This window comes from Xyrauchen texanus, chromosome 15, assembly GCF_025860055.1.
Source record: "Xyrauchen texanus isolate HMW12.3.18 chromosome 15, RBS_HiC_50CHRs, whole genome shotgun sequence".
Lineage (NCBI taxonomy): Eukaryota > Metazoa > Chordata > Actinopteri > Cypriniformes > Catostomidae > Xyrauchen > Xyrauchen texanus.
The window spans coordinates 3,688,542-3,707,571 of record NC_068290.1 but is presented as its reverse complement, the minus strand read 5'-3'; the positions used below and the strand labels follow the sequence as shown (position 1 = coordinate 3,707,571).

General features: G+C 38.6%; 1 protein-coding gene across 1 annotated transcript in view; it reads left to right on the top strand.

The window, feature by feature from the left end:
• The window catches only part of LOC127656458 (ubiquitin-conjugating enzyme E2 E2), a 35,375-nt gene extending 16,529 nt beyond the window's left edge, over positions 1–18,846 (top strand). Inside the window, exons 4-6 of the mRNA XM_052144798.1 lie at positions 11,008–11,140; positions 14,223–14,370; positions 18,013–18,846. Coding sequence (XP_052000758.1) covers positions 11,008–11,140; positions 14,223–14,370; positions 18,013–18,110 — 379 coding nt within the window. The 3' untranslated portion in view covers positions 18,111–18,846. The remainder of the gene's footprint in view (positions 1–11,007; positions 11,141–14,222; positions 14,371–18,012) is intronic.
• Positions 18,847–19,030: the final 184 nt, after the last annotated feature.

The window sequence follows — 19,030 nt, the reverse complement described above, 5'->3', positions numbered from 1 at the left end:
ACGGGCTTGACCACGCCCCGCTGCCACACACGGCTTGTAATAAAACATTTGCAGTAAACAGTAGCCTACCAAGAAAGTCATTGGTCACTATCTTCCTCCTCTTGTGCACTGAAACCACTGAAGTCATCTCCTTCGGTGTCGGAGTTGAATAGCCTCAGATTTAGTTGTCTTTTTGCACTGAGTCAATTCCTCACGCTGCTGTTTCCAACGTCTTATCATCGACTCATTAAGACCAAGCTCCCGTGCAGCAGCCAGATCAATCGCCTTCAACTTGAAAGCTGCAACATATGCGTTTCTCCATGTCTTTGCCATGGTGAGGGTGACAAAATTACTACCGTAATCAGAATGATGGGAAGTTTGAGCCTTCGATTTAATCTAAACAGTAAACAAAAAAAGTTGTTTTGACCTTAACCCGTTCGGCAATTTCATTGGTCTAATGAAAGCTTCACGCGCAAAAAACTGAGCACGTCACAGAATGTTTTTTTTTTATTTTTTTTTTTTATAAAATTTGAAAGCGGGAAAAATCAATATATTAGCCGCGTCATTGTATAAGCCGTGAGGTTCAAAGCGTGGGAAAAAAGTTGCGGCTTATAGTCCGGAAATTACGGTAATAGTCAAGTATATGTCTTTGACATTGTTGGTGTTGCTTATATGCCACATTTTTGATTAGAACTTAACGAAAAATAAACGGAACATAAAATATCACATACCATAAAACATCATATACCATACCAGGCGGTGATTTATCAATCTAATGAGTCCACACGCAAGGTAATCAGACTTCTAGATCATTAGATAATCCACATGAAGCACAGTGTTACATGTGGCCACCATGAGATGGCGCCAAATACACGACACCGACTCAATGATGACTCTAATGGCACAGAATGAAACCCATTCTGTGAAATCTCATTACTAAAATCATGTGTGCATGCTAGGCATAGCTTTAGTCATTGTTGTGTTTGCATGTGTAATTATTTCTACAATTGTTATGTTTTATTTGTTTGGAGACACAGACACGTTTTTGGACAGGATGATAAAAATAATTTGTAATGGTACAACTTTTGATTGCTTTGACGTATCAACATATACACACACATATACAGTTGACATGATTGGGAATAAAACAAAAGCAGTTTTTTCAGAGCCACCTTATTTACACCCAGAGATATATAATGACAAATAAGAAAAAACGTTTTAACAGTAACAATTGTAACTCAGGATGTGGATGTGTTAAAAATGTGAAGAGGTGAATGATCGTTTCTTTGGGTATCTGTTACCTGTGTGAGCTAAGAAGCTCTCTCAGGTTTATAGACTGATCTTTTCTTTGAAAGCAATCCTTTCCTTGTTCCTTTTATTTCGGTTTACATTTATAATCCAATTGTCTCTTTTAAACATCAGAGCTAAATAGCTACCATATTCTTGAGTTTAAAGGCCTTTTAGTGATGTTTTAATTCAGAAAGAATTAAAGTCAATTTGCTCCTCGTACATGGCTGAGTGTATTTTTATGCTTCAGAGGTAATATCACTCATGCACACGGTGCAAAGCCTGTTTATTATTATAATTATCTGTGATGCATTATTCATGAACGGCCCAAGGCTATCATTTGAGTTTGACTGTTCGGGTGGCTTAAGGCAGATTTGCTAGAATTTTGGCATGTAGCGTAACTCCTAAATTCTCTAATTTTAATATTTAAAATGTAATATCGACCCCATGGCATTTCTAATATTCACTTGAGCATCAGATTAAAAGAACAACCGCTACGCTAAAACGGTTTCATCTTGGTACATTCTGAAATAGAATTTCACAGCCAGGCGGAATAAAAATAAAGTTAACATGGAAGATTCTATTTATATCAACATAATATCAACAAATTCCTTGCAATACAATATTCACTTGGGTCCTGATAGAGCAAATATTTCACTCTTAAGTTCTTGTTTCAACACTAATATAATCGTGACATTTGTACATGAGATGAGCTATTGGATGGTGTTATTAAAAGAACCCACATCATCTGTGAAAATACAAGGCGAATGAAAAGACCGTCTCGACTCCGCACTGCAGCTGTAATTGGTACCAGGAGATTTCACGGTCAAAGAAAATTAAGTTCCTCTTCCTATAAACACTGCTCCTGCTCTGCATAATAGAAGATATTGCCTGAATAAATACACAATTACACAAGAGTTCTGCACAGAGATGAACTGGAATGGTAAAATAAAGCAAGTAATGTTTCTTTAGAGAGTTGCTGCATATACACACAAAATAAAATCTATTTAAAAGGATTGTTCACCCAAAAAAAGAACATTTTGTCATCATTCTCTCACCTTCGTGTTGTTCCAGACCTATATCTATCTTCAATGGAACACAATGAATTTTTGAAAATAATCCCAACTGCTTTTTTTCCCTTGTAATTAAATCTTTTGGTTTCTATGACGCTAATATTTATAATGCATTATACTGAATTCATGTCTCATAATACACCTTATATTACTTCTCATAAATAATTGTAACCACAATTATAATACATTAAGGTATAACTATGAACAGGTAATTATTAAGAGTATAATGCATTACAACACAAGCAACTTCCAATTTTAACGTGGCAGAAGTTAATAAAGTTCATTGTATAAGTGCTGTATAGTTTAAACCGTCAAAAGACTTTGACATGATCATATTATAAGTGCTCTTTGTCTGCTTTAAGTTACCAAATGCAATATCTTCTTATAAACACATACTTGTAACATACAATACAAGTCAAACGTGTGTATATAATTGAAGTTATTTATAAAATTAGTCTCCAAATAAAATGCACAAACTTTAAAGTTTATTGAATAGAGTCCAATATAGAATCAATTAGATTATTTTTTGTGTTTACACCCAAGAAGATTGGCTTCATGTGATCAAAATCCTTTTTTTTTTTTCCAAGAGAGACCGAGAGCGAGTTTCTTATATATTTGAACCTTGTAGCTTTTAAAATAGTTTTTCGTAAAATCTCAACATTTACACTGAATGTTATTTTGTTAATTTCTGGGTGAAGCTATCCTTTTAATGACATGCTTAAGTATTTGATTTGCCAAGAAAATCAATGTAAATGGAAGTTGGTACATGATTGTATCACGTGTTGCTGGAAATGAAGTGACTGAATAAGAATTTTGATGAGAATATTGCTTCTGAAAAGGTGAAAAAAATCGAATTGTGAAGTGAATGACCAATTTACTTGTCGTCCAAGTACATGACAATCCTTAAAGTCAAGCCTTGCATTGTTTATATGGGCTTCATAGAAAGTGTCACCTAGTCCATATGACTTTGTATAGCACACTCTTTGTATACGTGCTTTTGTTGGCTATTTTGGAGATTGAAAGGCCCAAAAATGTACCTGCTGTTTTCAACAGAACAAAACAAACAAAAAAGTACTCTAGCACAGCATTGTCTGTTTTTATCGATTGGGGTGTTACTGTAAACGAGGGACATATTTAATAACATTTGTTGTCTGCAAACATTTCTGTTCATTTAAAATCTGCACTAAGTTATAGTTGATTACGACTCTGCCTGCAGCTTATTTTTAGTTCCGCTTGGACCCTGTGGCAGAGTGTGTGTGTGTTTGCTAATTAGTTTTGCACATTGACAGATCACGCAAACCTGCCTTCACCCCACACATTATTAATCACACATTTTCATTACGTAGCATTTTCTTTTTGCAGCAGTTGGAGGCTCTGTAAAGCAGAGGTTCAAAAGCAAACCGGATGATGGTATGTTTGTTGTAGCAAACAATTCAACTTTAGGCTATTCAAGTGAAAAGAGTGTTTGTTTGAATGCGTAAACGTCCCAAATAGTGGGCTAAAGTACATAACTGTTACTCAGAAGGTTGCTGGTTCGATCCCCACAGCCACCACCATTGTGTCCTTGAGCAAGACACTTAACTCCAGGTTGCTCCGGGGGGATTGTCCCTGTAATATGTGCACTGTAAGTCGCCTTGGATAAAAGTGTCCGCCAAATCCATAAATGTAAAATGATTGGATGGTAAGCGAACAATTAGTTCTTGTAGTCAACTTGTGAAAAGACCTGAGTGACTTTGACAAAGGACAAATTGTTATGGCCAGACGACTGGGTCAGAGCATCTCTGAAATGGCAAGGCTTGTGGGGTGCTCCCGGTCAGCAGTGTTCAGGTCCTACCGACAGTGGTCCGATGAGGGACAAACCACAAACTGGCGAAAGGGTGTTGGGCGCCCAAGTTTCATCGATGCACCAGGGCAACTAAGGCTATACCATCTGGTCCAAACCGACAGAATGTCTACTGTGTCTCAAGTCACAGAAAATTGCAATGATGGTTGCAGAAGGAATGTGTCACAACACACAGTGCATTGCACCCTGCTGCGTATGGGGCTGCGTAGCTGCAGACCGGTAACAGTGCCCATGGTGACTCCTGTCCACTATCGAAAGCACCTACAATAGGCACCCGAGCATCGGATCTGGACCTTGGAGCGGTGAAAGAAGGTCACCTGGTCCGATGAGTCCCATTTTCTTTTACATCATGTGGACAGCCATGTACGTGTGTGCCGTTAGCTGGGGAAGTGATGGCACCAGGATGCACTGTGGGAAGCCAGTGGAGTGAGTGTGATGCTCTAAGCAATGTTCTGCTGGGAAACCCTGGGTCCAGCAATTTATGTGGACGTCAATATGACACGTGCCACTTACCTATACATCGTTGCCTACCAGGTACACCCCTTCATGGCAATGGCCTCTTTCAGCAGGATAATGAGCCCTGCCACACCATACACATTGTTCTGGAATGGTTTGAGGAACATAGTTCAATGTGTTGCTCTGCCCTCCAAATTCCCCAGATCTCAATCCGATTGAGCATCTGTGGGATGTGCAGGACCAACGAGTCCGATCCACGGCGGTTCCACCTCACTGATAATGTCTTGGTGCCAGATTCCACAGGGCACTTTCAGGGGTCTTGTAGAGTCCATGCCTCGGCGGTCGGCACTGTTTTGGCGGCACGCGGAGGATCAACAACATATTAGGCAGGTAGTCATAATGTTTGTCTTATCGGTGTATGCTGCAACAATGCTTGTTAATGTTATCATTCAAGTGATAAGTTCCTATGACGTACTATAGCACACATAAAATACCTCACTTTCTTAATTGAAGATGCATGTTTTTGTGTTCGTATATGCCGTTTTGTAATTGTTTGTATATGTAATATGTCTATTATTTAGACGGATTAAAAAAAGCAAGAAACTCCACTTAAATCTTCTTTACGTGATTAACTGCCTATGCTGCTTCACTCTCTTTCGGTCTCTGCATGCACGTGTATATAATGTTATATGCGTTAGGGAGTTTTTTTATTCTGATGGTACTATAGAAGTTATATACAAGTTCATAAATTCAGATCACTCGAACCGTTGCGGACAAATAATTTTCCACATTCACACGTAGTAATTTTGACGTGAAATGCGAGTGAAATGCTTACACTGTAGAGCCCGGTGTCAATGAAAAGAATGTATCACCGACTTATTACACTGGATTATAGTGAGTCGTTTATATTCAGTGCTAAATTAAGTGGTCCGTATGTGCCTGCAGAGAAAGAGTTCTGTCCTTACAAGCCTTAATTGACATATGATTGCAGCTTGTATTCAGAGGTGACTTGTTTTATCTAGTCTTTAAAGCTTGAAAGAGCCGCATGGAAAGAGATTTTGGACTGATTTCCCTTTAGAGATTATTAATTTTCTGTTCCAATTTAACTGCATTATTTTCTTTCCAAAAGCTCACTGGTTGTCCTAGCAAAGATGAGATTTCCATGCACAAGTGATATGATTTGGTTTTTTATTTTAATGCACTTTAAAGGAAATTGTTCATTTAGTTTTTGGCGGTCCCTCTTGTTTTTTTGCACAGAGTGACGTCAGTCCTTAGACGTTCTTTTTATCGCATGATTAATATTAAGATCTTTTTCTGTGTGCAAGAACATCACACTTTGAAGAGCTTTATTCAAATGCTTGTACCTCTACCATTTTAGGTTTGGAGTGGGAGGTATGACCAAAATTGTACATCAGGGCATGAGTAATTTTATATCATGGTATCACTATACATAACAATATTCTAGTTATTCACAACAGTGCCTGTACATTTATTTTCTGTCAGATGTCCGGAAGTATTTTTTCCCATTCAGTTTTTCCAAAGGGAATTCTTAAAATCCTTCATAAAAAATGTTGTACGCCATGAACCAAACCAACCAGCTCCGATGTGAATCACAATGTTAAAAGCATTGATTAGAAGCAAAGATTATTTGAAGATCGGACAAAAAAACAAAGACTGTGTGATTAATGTCTTTAATGAGGGAATAAACTACAATGCCATGAAAATCCCTGGTATAGTAGGAGGTCACTCCTGTGTTTCTTCGTCACTCATGTGTAAATCATTTATGCAATACTGGCCAATCCAAGTATAACTACCATGGTATAAACGGTATTTACATACATTTCTTTCATTGCACCTGTATTTGTTGTCGTACTGCTCCGCTGTTTCTGTTATGTGGATTCAGAAATAAGTAGGTTGTGATTTACAAATGTATTTATTTTTTCCTCTGTGTTGGATGAACATTTGTTTGGGAAAAGAGCAGCAATAGTGTATTGGCTTGGGTGGAAGTGAGATCTCGACAGAATAAGTTTGGCAGTGGATGCGGTTGGCACGGTAACTGTATCTCATTGAGTCGGTTGTCAGTGATGGCATTTCTTTTGGTTTTCATATGGGTTTGAGTTTGAAAAGGCACTCCGTGTAAGCTACTTAACCACTGATCAAAATCCCACTCCACAATGCAATTTATGGAATTAATAAATACACCATCACAAACCTCTGGACACGTCGGAGAAACAATCGGAATTGGCTAGAAGGTTTTACTCACCAAACTTTTGATGAAATGTAAGCATAATGCAACTTAAAAAGCAAATCAAGAAGGGGCATCTTCACTTATACTGTATATAGCATTTATTTATATATCACATCTATACACACTGGTGGACAAAAGTTTGGAATAATTTACAGATTTTGCTGTTTCGGAAGGAAATTGTTACTTTAATTCACCAAAGTGGCATTCAACTGATCACAAAGTACAGTCAGGACATTACTGATGTAAAAAACAGCACCATCACTATTTGAAAAATGTCATTTTTGATCAAATCTAGACAGCATCCATCACTCCGACACCTTAGCCAACACTAATCATGATATATTGCTAATATGGTGCTAGAATATCACTTGCCATTATATCAAAACTAGTTGAAAGATATTTGGTTTGTTAAATGAAGCTTAACTTTGTCTTTTGTGTTTGTTTTTGAGTTGCCACAGTATGCAATAGACTGGCATGTCTTAAGGTCAATATTGGGTCAAAAATGGCAAAAAAGAAACAGCTTTCTCTAGAAACTCATCAGTCAATCATTGTTATGAGGAATGAAGGCGATACAATGCTTGAAATTGCCAAAAAAAACTGAAGGGTGTCACTACAGTCTTCAAAGACAAAGAACAACTGTCTCTAACAAGGACAGAAAGAGATGTGGAAGACCAGATGTGCAACTAAACAAGAGGATAAGTACATCAGAATCTCTAGTTTGAGAAATAGACGCCTCACATGTCCTCCGCTGACAGCTTCATTGAATTCTACCCGCTCAACACCAGTTTCATGTACAACAGTAAAGAGAAGACTCAGGAGGACTTATGGGAAGAATTGCAAAGAAAAAGCCACTTTTGAAAGCCACTAAAGAAAAGGTTCGAGTAGGCAAAGAAACACAAACATTGGACAACAGATCATTGGAAAAGAGTGTTACTGATCTTAACCCCATTGAGCTTTTGTGGGATCAGCTAGACTGTAAGGTGCGTGAGAAGTGCCCGACAAGACAGTCACATCTATGGCAAGTGCTACAGGAAGTGTGGGGTGAAAGGTCACCTGAGTATCTGGACAAACTGACAGCTGGAATAACAAGGATCTGCAAAGCTGTCATTGCTGCACACGGAGGATTTTTTGATGAGAACTCTTTGAAGTAGTTTAAGAAGTTCTGAACATTTATTTCAGATTGTAATAGTAATTATTCACATTATAAATGTCCTGACTGTACATGGTGATCAGTTGAATGCCTCTTTGGTGAATAAAAGTACCAATTTCCTTCCATTAGAGCAAAATCTGGACATTATTACAAACATTTGGCCACCATTGTGTGTGTGTATGAGATATATATATATACATATCACATTTTAGTTTTATTTCACATTCTATCAATTTATATGATGTCATGAAATTGCACTTAAAATGATGATACAAGCTGTTGTCACTGAATTCAACATATAACTTTTAAGTGCTACTATATCAAAAGTAATGTGTAAAAAAACATTAGGTTTATGGGGCAGGGCTTTGCACAGGTTTTTACCAAATCCCTAAATAGCCGTTAGGAGCCCCTTGAAATATCTTTTATATTTACACATTTATTACGCTTACTACATTACTACATTTTGTTGCATGCTCTTAGGCCACGTCCATACTAATATGTTTTTGTTTTGAAAACGAATTGATTTCCCTGTTTATGCGCCCCATCAACACTGGACTGGTGTTTTTTTTCCTCCACTGAAAACATCATTTTAAGAACACTTTACTGCATACTTTGGGAAATGATGATGTTTGGAAATGGGGAAGAGTTTTCAATCGAAAATGTATTGCTGTGGATGTGGTCTTTTAATGTAAGCAGTAGGCATAATGGGGGGGCGGGGGGAGCCCCTTGACATACCACACTCCAGTACACCAGTGCATACTGAAGTGTGTTTGTGTGTTTGTGTGTCCGCTGCTGTTAAACCGAGAACAAATCTAATGATTGTGTATCATCATGGGCTTTCAGAGCCGAGTGTCATCCCAGTCTGTGTTTCTGGCACAGATACAGCAATAGACCGATCGGCCCATAAATCTTAAATATGACACACATCAGGGGAATCTAGCAGATGTGACGACCCTTTGGACAAACCATTGCAAGTATGCTACCATGTTTGTCTAGGCTGTCAACAACATTTTAGCAGATGTTGGAGTGAATTTACACTTATGCATTAATAATGTCACTGTCAGCTAGAGGAATAGAAACGCCTTTGTAAGATAAATGCCAATTACTGATTCTATGTTTTAAGTATCTAGTTTGCCTTTAAAAGGATCCTTCGTGTTTCTGAATGAATTTAACCTGAAAGTGCAGTGTTAAGGTGTCTTGTGAAGCAGTGTGTCATATTGTTGCGAATTCTGGATAAAAAGGCCACATTTACACTGCAAGACATGTTCAGTCCCAACAGGGTCATACAACGTTTTGTTTTATGTAAGGCTTTTCTCATAAAGTGCGACACCATTTGGGAGATTTTATTTTTTTTTATTTTTTTGGATTCGGCCTCACCAATAAATTATCTAGTGCATAATAGCTAAATATTCAATATGCATACAATCTGTAGGCTTAAGATAAAAATAACAATATATTTGTGCCATCTGTAATCAGTGTTGAACACACAGTAAACATTTTTACAGTCATTTAACTAAATCTTTGCCTTTTTATGCAGAAATATTGCCGATGGCTAAAACAAGCAGATAAAATCAGTAAAAAAAAATTCTCACAATATTGCATCAGTGCTTGAAATCCTTGCATTGATATTTTATTAATGCGTGATTTCATATAATTTCCTAGAGTGATTCTCTCAATATACAAAATATATATATATATATATTAACTTGTAGAAAATGAAGGAATTGGCTAGAAAAATTATTTTTTACGCACATTTACCCCCTCCCTGGGGGAGGGCGTGCTTTAAGCCTGGTCTGCAGGCAGGTCATCCCCATCTACCGAGGGAGGGGACAAGGGGAGGGAAACAGAAATAATAAAAATGGGGGGGTACTTCCTGTGACAGTGTTGTACCCCCCAAAAAAAACACTGTACAATTTAAACGAGAGGGAAAAGGCCAACGCCGAGTGGCAGTGAGAGAAAGAGAGATGAGGGAAAAAAAACCTACTCGCCGGTTCTCCGATACACCGTCGCATGGGTCCTCGATCATTCCTCCACCCTCTCAGTCAGACTCTTGACCGCCGGTGGAAAGAACACCCCTCCGCGTTCTCGGCAACTCGTGGGGACACTCCTCCGCCCCTGGCAGCGGCCCTACTGCTCCAGGCGGTCGGGGAGTCCAGTCCCCACTCGCCTCGCGGACGGAGGCCGTTCACCGCGTCCGGGCAGTCGGTCTACTCCCTCCCCCGGTGGATGGCAGCGGTGCTCCCCTGGGTGGACGGCAGTACCGTAAACTTTATCAGTTCAAACCAGTCTGGCCATACTCTGTTGACCTCTCTCATCAACAAGTTTCCATTCACAGAACTGCCGCTCACTGGATGTTTTTTGTTTTTGGCACCATTTGGAGTAAATTCTAGAGACAGTTGTGTGTGAAATCCCAGAAATACTCAAACCAGCCCATCTGGCACCAACGATTATATAATTAGCCAATTGTGTGGCTGCAGTGCAGTGCATAAAATCATGCAGATATGGGTCAGGAGCTTCAGTTAATGTTCACATCAACCATCAGAATTGGGAAAAATGTTCCTGTAAACGTTGCGTATGGCAAAGCCAAAATATGACGTCCATGCACGTGGACGCAGCGTCGCACGAAAGGCTATTGGTGCAATAACAGGTCGAAATTTGAAAGCCTTTGCAAACAATTCTTTTGTTTTTTTTGTATGGTATTTTGGGTAAATATTTGCAACCGTAACAGCCCGGCTGAGGAGGAAGCTTCCTAGATCAAACTTTGATTTTATTTTAATATAAAATGAGTAAATAAAATACTGTTTGCCACGATATGCCATGAGGCTGATGAGTTTTTCCGTTGGCACCAATGTCTTCTAATGTCTTGTTCCCTCTTGGCTTTTCATTCATGAATTAATGATGATTCATCTTCCTGTAATGACTGGTCACTTGCTGTTCCTCTTCTCATATCTCTTATTTGTTTCATCAACAGTGCTGGTCCCAAAGGAGATAACATCTATGAATGGAGGTCGACTATTTTAGGACCGCCGGGGTCTGTGTATGAAGGTGGGGTCTTTTTCCTCGACATCGCCTTTACACCTGACTACCCGTTTAAACCCCCCAAGGTAAGTGCAAAAAATGATAATATCTGACACATAGATGTGTTTTTAAATTAGTCACATTTGGCCATTTTATTTTCGAATTTGGTTGATTACATTTTTTTATTTTATTTTCATATATATATATATATATTTTAATGTCGGCATTATGTTGGCCATCCAATTACGATCTTATCACTGAAATGCATGTTAATGCCAGGTGTAATAGTCTTTTCAGAATCAGGAGTCGTCATCACCCCTTTTCCATTCTTGATCAGTGAGTGTGACAGACTTCTGACAGTACAGGGTGAGACTTTAGTGAAATTGGTTGTTTGGCTTATTTGTGTTATCCCGGTGATTTTCTAGTGTGAGAGAATTCTTTGGTAATGGAGGGTGCACTAGTCTGATCATAGGGCCTCTTGTTCTCTCTTTGTGCCTCAAGGGACAGTTCTCGCTGTCTCTCTTCCCAGCCCCCCACCGACAGGACCCATGCTGACAGCAGCAGACACCACAGCATGTCTCAGTGGCATGTGGCCCTGGGGCCCCTTGTGTCTTCCATTGTCCTGTTACAGCACTTTCAATCGCTCTCTTAAACCCCTTGTAAAATAAGATGGTTGTTTGCACGAGGGCCACATTATATCATATAATGCTTTTGTTCTTCCAGCTCTTGTGGGTTTGTAGGGAGGCAGGATGGAGGAAGTTCTAGTGGCAATTAAACTGTCATGAATCTCAGGCATGGAATGTCAGGGTCCATTAAAGGTTTGCCCTGAAAGCCCTGGGCACTTACACAGATGTCTCCCACACGCAGAACTTGATGCTTTTTTATTCTTCCTGTAGCTCGTTCAGATGCAAGCCTCCTGCATGTTAGGCAGGGACATAAATTAATGGGGACCAAAAGTGAAAAAAATGCCCCTGAAATTGGTGGCAAAACAATGCCCCTTTAAAGGGCTGTTCTGAACAAACATATTCTTGCTATAAAAAGAAGTGAGACGCTGTGCGATGAATGGAACAGAGTGCAGGTGTCTCAAGACACACTTTTAAAAGTGATTTTAAACTCTTAAATGCGTCTTAAAGATGCGGTGCAGCGGACAAAGATGTCCAAGTAGTGCATGTTTGCATATAAAACCTTTTTTTTTAAATAGTGCAAACAGACGCAAAAACGTCTTTGATGTGAACGAAACTATTGTTTGTTTTTAAACATCTGATATAGTTTTTAACCAATCAATTCTAGGCCTAGTTATACAGATAATGGCTTATAATATAAGTTCATCCATCCATCTTCAACCGCTTATCTGAAGTGGGGTCGCGGGGGCAGCAGCTCCAGCAGGGGGCCCCAAACTTCCCTATCCCGAGCCACAATAACCAGCTCTGACTGGGGGAGCCCTGAGGCGGCATCCAGGGGGCATCCTTACCAGAATATAAGTTGATATTGATTTTAAAGTTATAAACTATAATCCAATTTGTCAGACTGAGAATTTCAAATTAGTTGAATTATTTGGCATAATTTTTTTTTTTTGCGTAAAATGTACTTTTTATTTTTCGCAAGTATATCTTAATGGACAGTATTGATCAAGTGAGCGAGTGAGTGAATTCAACCTAAACATTTTGTACATTTAGTAACTTCTTACAAAATGATATCATATCTACTTAGAAAACGTGGTGACGATCAGCAGATTGTTTTTTTGATCATGGGTATTTTTAAGGAGAAAATTAACTTAAAGGTCTGTTCACTCCAAATCCGTGGTGATTCCGCGAGACGAGCCTCAGACGGAAGGTCTATTCACACAGGCTGCGTCACGTTTGGAAGGCTGCGTCCTCCGGAGGTCGCATTTGTCGGCCGCATACATCCATCAAGGCTGTCTTTTTTGTCTTTCTTATTTTTTTTATCCATTGTCAATCCCTTTTCTGTATATGCACTTACATTTATACAATTGTTAACCTTTTTTGCATTCCCAATAAAAAAAAAATATATTTTTTTTAAAATGAAACAAGACAGCTTCGATGACGAATGCGGCCGACAAACGCGACCTCCGGAGGATGCATCCTTCCAAATGAGACACAGCAACAGAGTCCATAAAAACATGAAATTAAAAACGATTTCACCCCTGTACAGTAGGTGGCGCCAGGGCTGGACTGGGAAGAGAAATTGGCCCCGGCTTTTACGTAGCAACTGGCCCACATTTTGTTGAGCATCAGGGGGGTTCGCTGTCCTTTTCTACATATCACTGGCGGCATTTTGTGGTCCGTTCTGCATAACGCGGCGGCGCGTTTTAGCTTGGCACGTTTCGCGGCCGACCCACCGGCCCGCTCGGTTCTCCCGATGACCAGTCCGCCCCTGATCAGCCCCAAAGTGCGGTCGGCCCACCGGGAAAATGCCCGGTATGCCAGATTACTAGTCCAGCCGTGGGTGGTGCTGTTGTTATACCGGTCTCCTCACTGCACACTCAGCTGTTAGATATTAATATAATGAACGCTGTTAAAGCCTTTATTTACCTAATTCACCATAACGGTTTCATTCTGTTCTTTTAATGGTGTTATAATGTGTGTTTTTAATATGAGTGTGAGTAAAGAGCGTTGTCACCTCAGAGTGAATATTATAACAGAAATATACCCAAATGAATAATAATTTATCAAATTGTATCAAAATTAAGATCGGTGTCAATACCCATCCATAGTTATGTCCTCTATCTGGGCCTGACAAATAAATAAAGAAATGAAGACTTGGGGAATTCTCTAAGAATGAATTGTACCTGTTCATAGTAGTTTATTTGCAGGTGTTGTGTTGGTGCTTGATGCAGTTTTCCAAATAGATGCTGATTACATACAGCTAAACCTAATCCTCAAAGCAATTTCATATCGAACGCAACTTGAAAAGGTGGGACAAATTGCTGACAAATGGCCTCTTTACACTAAAAGCAACATGAATACTCGCCACTTGCACATTTATGCCTTAGCAAAAGATGGTGCTGATCTAGTCCCGTCCTAGCCTACTTAAAAGGTTTGTAAATCAACCATAAAAACACTTTAAGAAAGACGAGTCTCTAGCAATCCGATGGAAAAAAGAAAATCTTCCTTTTAGTCTTCCAATGAATTTGGTATGTTTTTCCAGGTAACCTTTCGAACGAGGATCTACCACTGTAACATCAACAGTCAGGGTGTGATCTGTCTGGACATTCTGAAGGACAACTGGAGTCCAGCGCTCACCATCTCAAAGGTGCTGCTGTCCATCTGCTCTCTACTCACAGACTGTAACCCAGGTGAGACTCAAAACCTTCAGCTTCAAATTAAAATGTAATTGCATTAACGTTTTCTGGTACAATGGTAAATGATCTGCACTTATATAGCGCCTTTTTTAACCTTAGATGTTACCAAAGCGCTTTACACTGTGACTCATTCACCCATTAACACACATTCATACACCAATGGTGGCAGAGCTGCTATGTAAGGTGCTAGCCTGCCATTGGGAGCAACTTGGGGTTCAGTGTCTTGCCCAAGGACACTTCAGCATGTGGAGTCATGTGGGCCGTGAATCGAACCGCCAACCCTGCGATTAGCGGCCGACCCACTCCACCACCTGAGCATTTAGTTACATTTAGTATACACCACCGGGTTTTCTTGTAGTTGCAGTTCTATGGAGGACGAAGACTGCCATTATTAAAAATATATTTGCAAACAAATATTAAAAAAAAGAAAGAATTGTGCATATAAAAACATAAATAAATGTTAAAATCTGCCATGCATAATCATTTATACTTATGTTTAATTGCATTAATTTATTTCTACATTTATTTATTCATGATCATATTTCCATATTTGTACATTTCCACATTTATTTATTTCTACATTTCTTTGTCCGTATGGTAATGAGGGGGTGTGCTTTATCCCTGAGGCATAGCAGTCGAACTCTGAGTGCTCCAGAGGGTAGTTTAGAGGCCACAGTGACATCTTGTGGTTGACAAAATTAAATACAATTAAAACAGATGTCACAGATGGGTGTGGGCGTGCATTAAGCGAGTGTAAAATGTACCTGGCTGTGAGTTGAGCGAGTTTAATGGGAAATTAATATCTGTAATATCTCAAAATCTTATATCACTACTGTTTAACAAAATGTATAATTATGATAATTTCAAGGAGAACGTGGGAGCGTGCTCGGAGGAGCAAGGCGAGCGCTTCCATCAGGATATACTGGACTTTGAACGCCGCTACCAAGAGAACATGATCACTTCTAAACCTTTTGTGGTCATGTTAATTTGGATTCATATGTTGGTTTCTTTTTTTACTTTAAAAAAAGACACACATTTGCCTGTTTTCTCATTGGAAATGGGTTAGTTTCAAAATATCACTGTCCTGGTCACAAAAGCAAAGTTTGTGGGGAATAATAGCCATTTACTATAATTTTGAGGCATAAGCAATTAGGAAATAACACTTACAACCCAAAAAAAAAATTGTTACATAGTGTAAAAGAGTCTGTACAGAGATATACATTTTGTTAAACAGTAGTGATATAAGATTTTGAGATATTACAGATATTAATTTCCCATTAAACTCGCTCAACTCACAGCTAGGGACATTTTACACTCTCTTAATGCACGCCCACAACCATCTGTGACATGTTTCAATTGTATTTAATTTTGTCAACCACAAGACGTCACTGTGGCCTCTAAGCTCCCCTCTGGATTTCGACCAAGTGTGCCACACAAGCCCTCAAAAGTGCAGCCAAAACGTCTCGTTCGCCCCCCGGTGACTGGTCCTAGTATAGGTCATAAACCCCGCCTCCCCATGTTATTCAATGGTACGTGAGACCAAATAAACAATTAAATTACACTTCACATATCTTTTTTCCAAAGATAGTTTCTGTCATTTGCTGTCGTTTCTATCACGTTGATGTAATTTCAAGTGTTTGTTTTCAAAATACATTTGTTTTTAGTTATTTGATGCTATAAAAACGGTGCTGTGACATCATGATTGACAGCTGTGATTGACAGGTTCTCTGAGCGAAGTAGTCACTGAAGCACCAACTGACTTTTTTCGGGATCTTCGGAGGACTGAGGAGATTGGAGCTTTAAATTTAATATCTAAATTTCTATAATTCATTATTTCACACAGTCAAAAGTCAAAAGTGCAGGGGCGTGTGCTTGCGATTGATTCAGCGAGAGTGAGGGCGGGGCCTGGATTTCACGACTTTACTTCCTGCTCACTACTGTGCAGGTCTGGTCCCGAAATCGCAACTGCGCAGACTCAAGTCCCAAGATGTCAGCGCCATATCGGGACACTGGCGGCTTCAGTTCTCACCAATGGAAAAGAGCGAAGGGGCGTCGTCCATCTTTTTTTACAGTCTATGATTTTGACTGATATTCCTCAGGGATAAAGCACACCCCCCTCATTACCATACGGAAAAAGAAATGTAGAAATCAATAAATGTCGAAATTTATAAATATGGAAATATGATCATAAATAAATATTTGTAAAAATACATAAATGTAGAAATAAATAATTAAGGGAATAAATACATGTGGAAATAAATTAATACAGTTATACATAAATAAGGAAATAAAATTAGAAATGCTTTTGTATGTCAGATTTTAACATTTATGTATTTTTATGTACTTTTTTCATTTATTTGCATTTATTTTTAATAACGGCAGTCCTCGTCCTCCATACAGTTCTGTGATATTTTACAACAAGTGTTGTGGTGAATCTGGACTTGGGTTGATAATAATCACAGTCTGTAAGGCCTCATCCACACTAATGTGTTTTTGTTTGAAAGCGCATTGATTTTTGCTATGTTTACGCCCCTCATCCATACTAGAATGGCATTTTCCTTCACTTAAAACTCCCTTCATGCATATTTGGAAAATTATGTTGTGTTTTCTGACAAAATGGTTTAGTGTGGATATGTCCTTTAGTGTCAAGGAAAACTTTATCCCCAGAAAACTGATCCGCACACACACAAAAGCAAATATCTCCACTGAAGTTATTGTGTTTATAAAGGTCTCTGGCCTTTCTTTGCTCGATTAATCAGGCTTCGATATTCTATCTAGAGGAAGAAATAAATTATAGTTTCATAATCTTTCAGAAAACTGGAATAACTTTTGTTAATACAACCAAGGCTCTTGAAAATGGAGATTTTGATGTTGTTTTTTATGTGAATAAGTAAAGGTATGTTTCTAGTTTCAACATTAATTGTACTCGAGAACTTTGTTTTGTTGGCCAAGAAATCCTAGCTTCATACCATGTGACTCGTTTGGATTCGCCCATTGAAAACCGGCCAAATTTACACACGAAGCCACATTGAGAGCCCCATATCTCTGGGATTTAACCATATAGGGCCTTTAAAATGAAAATACAAAAATAAATATTTGTTTTGAACCAGAATCTAAAAGGATATTAATATATCTTTAATACTTCTGGAGATATAGGCACTCCAACTTATGGAAAAACAACACAAAAAAGGGCTTTTTCCCCATTTTTGGACTCGCACCATTGGCTTGTAATCTAACAAGGGGTGCTGAAGTCAACCGATTTTGGTAATAGACCTACTTATCTGTGTGTAAAATTAAAATTATGCTAAGGTTTTTTTTTTTTTACCTTTAGTTTTGCCCCAAAATCATAGGTGAAAATTGTCATTTTGAGCGCCCACTCTACACTATAATGGATTACTTTGTAAATATTGATCCATGGCATTTAATCATTTGGCTTTCATCATCATTTAGGTAGGAAAAAGTGTGAACAAAACAACACATTTAAGTCTGGGAATGTGTTTGTTTACTCTAGTGGCACAAAATGACACTTCACCTTTAAATTACCACGTCATTTACTCCTTACATAGAAAAATGTGGTTGGTATTTGTGCGCTAGATTATCTGGCTCATTAATGTGCTGATGTTCTTGTGTCTGCAGCTGATCCTCTGGTTGGGAGCATCGCCACACAGTACTTGACCAACAGAACGGAACATGACAGAATAGCCAAACAGTGGACGAAGAGATATGCCACATAAATCACCCTTACAGTATTACCACATTATACACACACTATATCCCCTCCGTCCCGCCCCTTCCGTGCCTCTCTACCTCTCCCCATTTGCTTAAAGCACACTCACCAAGTGCAACAATACATCTGGCCCTTCTTCCTTCAACTTTCTGTAGCCATTTCTGTGAAGACGACTGTCCTTTTTGTTCCTTGTTGACTTGAAAGCTTCTTTTTATACAAAGAATAGATTGGGACTTTATTTTTCAATTATCTGAATGTTTGAATTACCTTAGGAGAAAAGGAATACTGTTGTTGTTGTTGTTGTTGTTGTTATTGTTATTATTATTATTATTATTGTCCTTCAACTTAATGTATGTATATCCTTTCTTTTTAAGTGGCATCAGGAACAAGTACAACTTATAAATAACTTTTTTTTCATCACCATATTCCGGTATTTCTTTTCGTTTCCACTCCTTTTGTTAGACGTCAGTAAAGTTATGTGCATGTATCAGGATGACAGATTGCATCCATCAAACTCTAATCTCGGCCCACCTGGTTTTGTTTATATTTTTTAAACTCAAAGTCATGGCAGCCACTTGAAAATAGACTTGCTTGTGAATTAAAAAAAAATTAAAATTAAAAAAAATATATATATATATATATAATGAGTACATATTGATACATGCCACCTCTGGCCAGAATGGACTGTTGTGCACTTGCTTCATGGAAAAACACCATAAATAAACACTGTGGCTGAATTGTCATTTACTGTATAAATTGTCTTATGTTCAAGTCCAATTTTGTTGTTGCCGCAAACTTAAAATCACTATAATGCACGGCCTCTATCACAAGCCCTTTTGGCTTTTAATCACTGGATATGAATTATAGATATCGGTACCATCATTTACATTTTTACTAATTAAAATGCTCATTCATGATATCAGACAT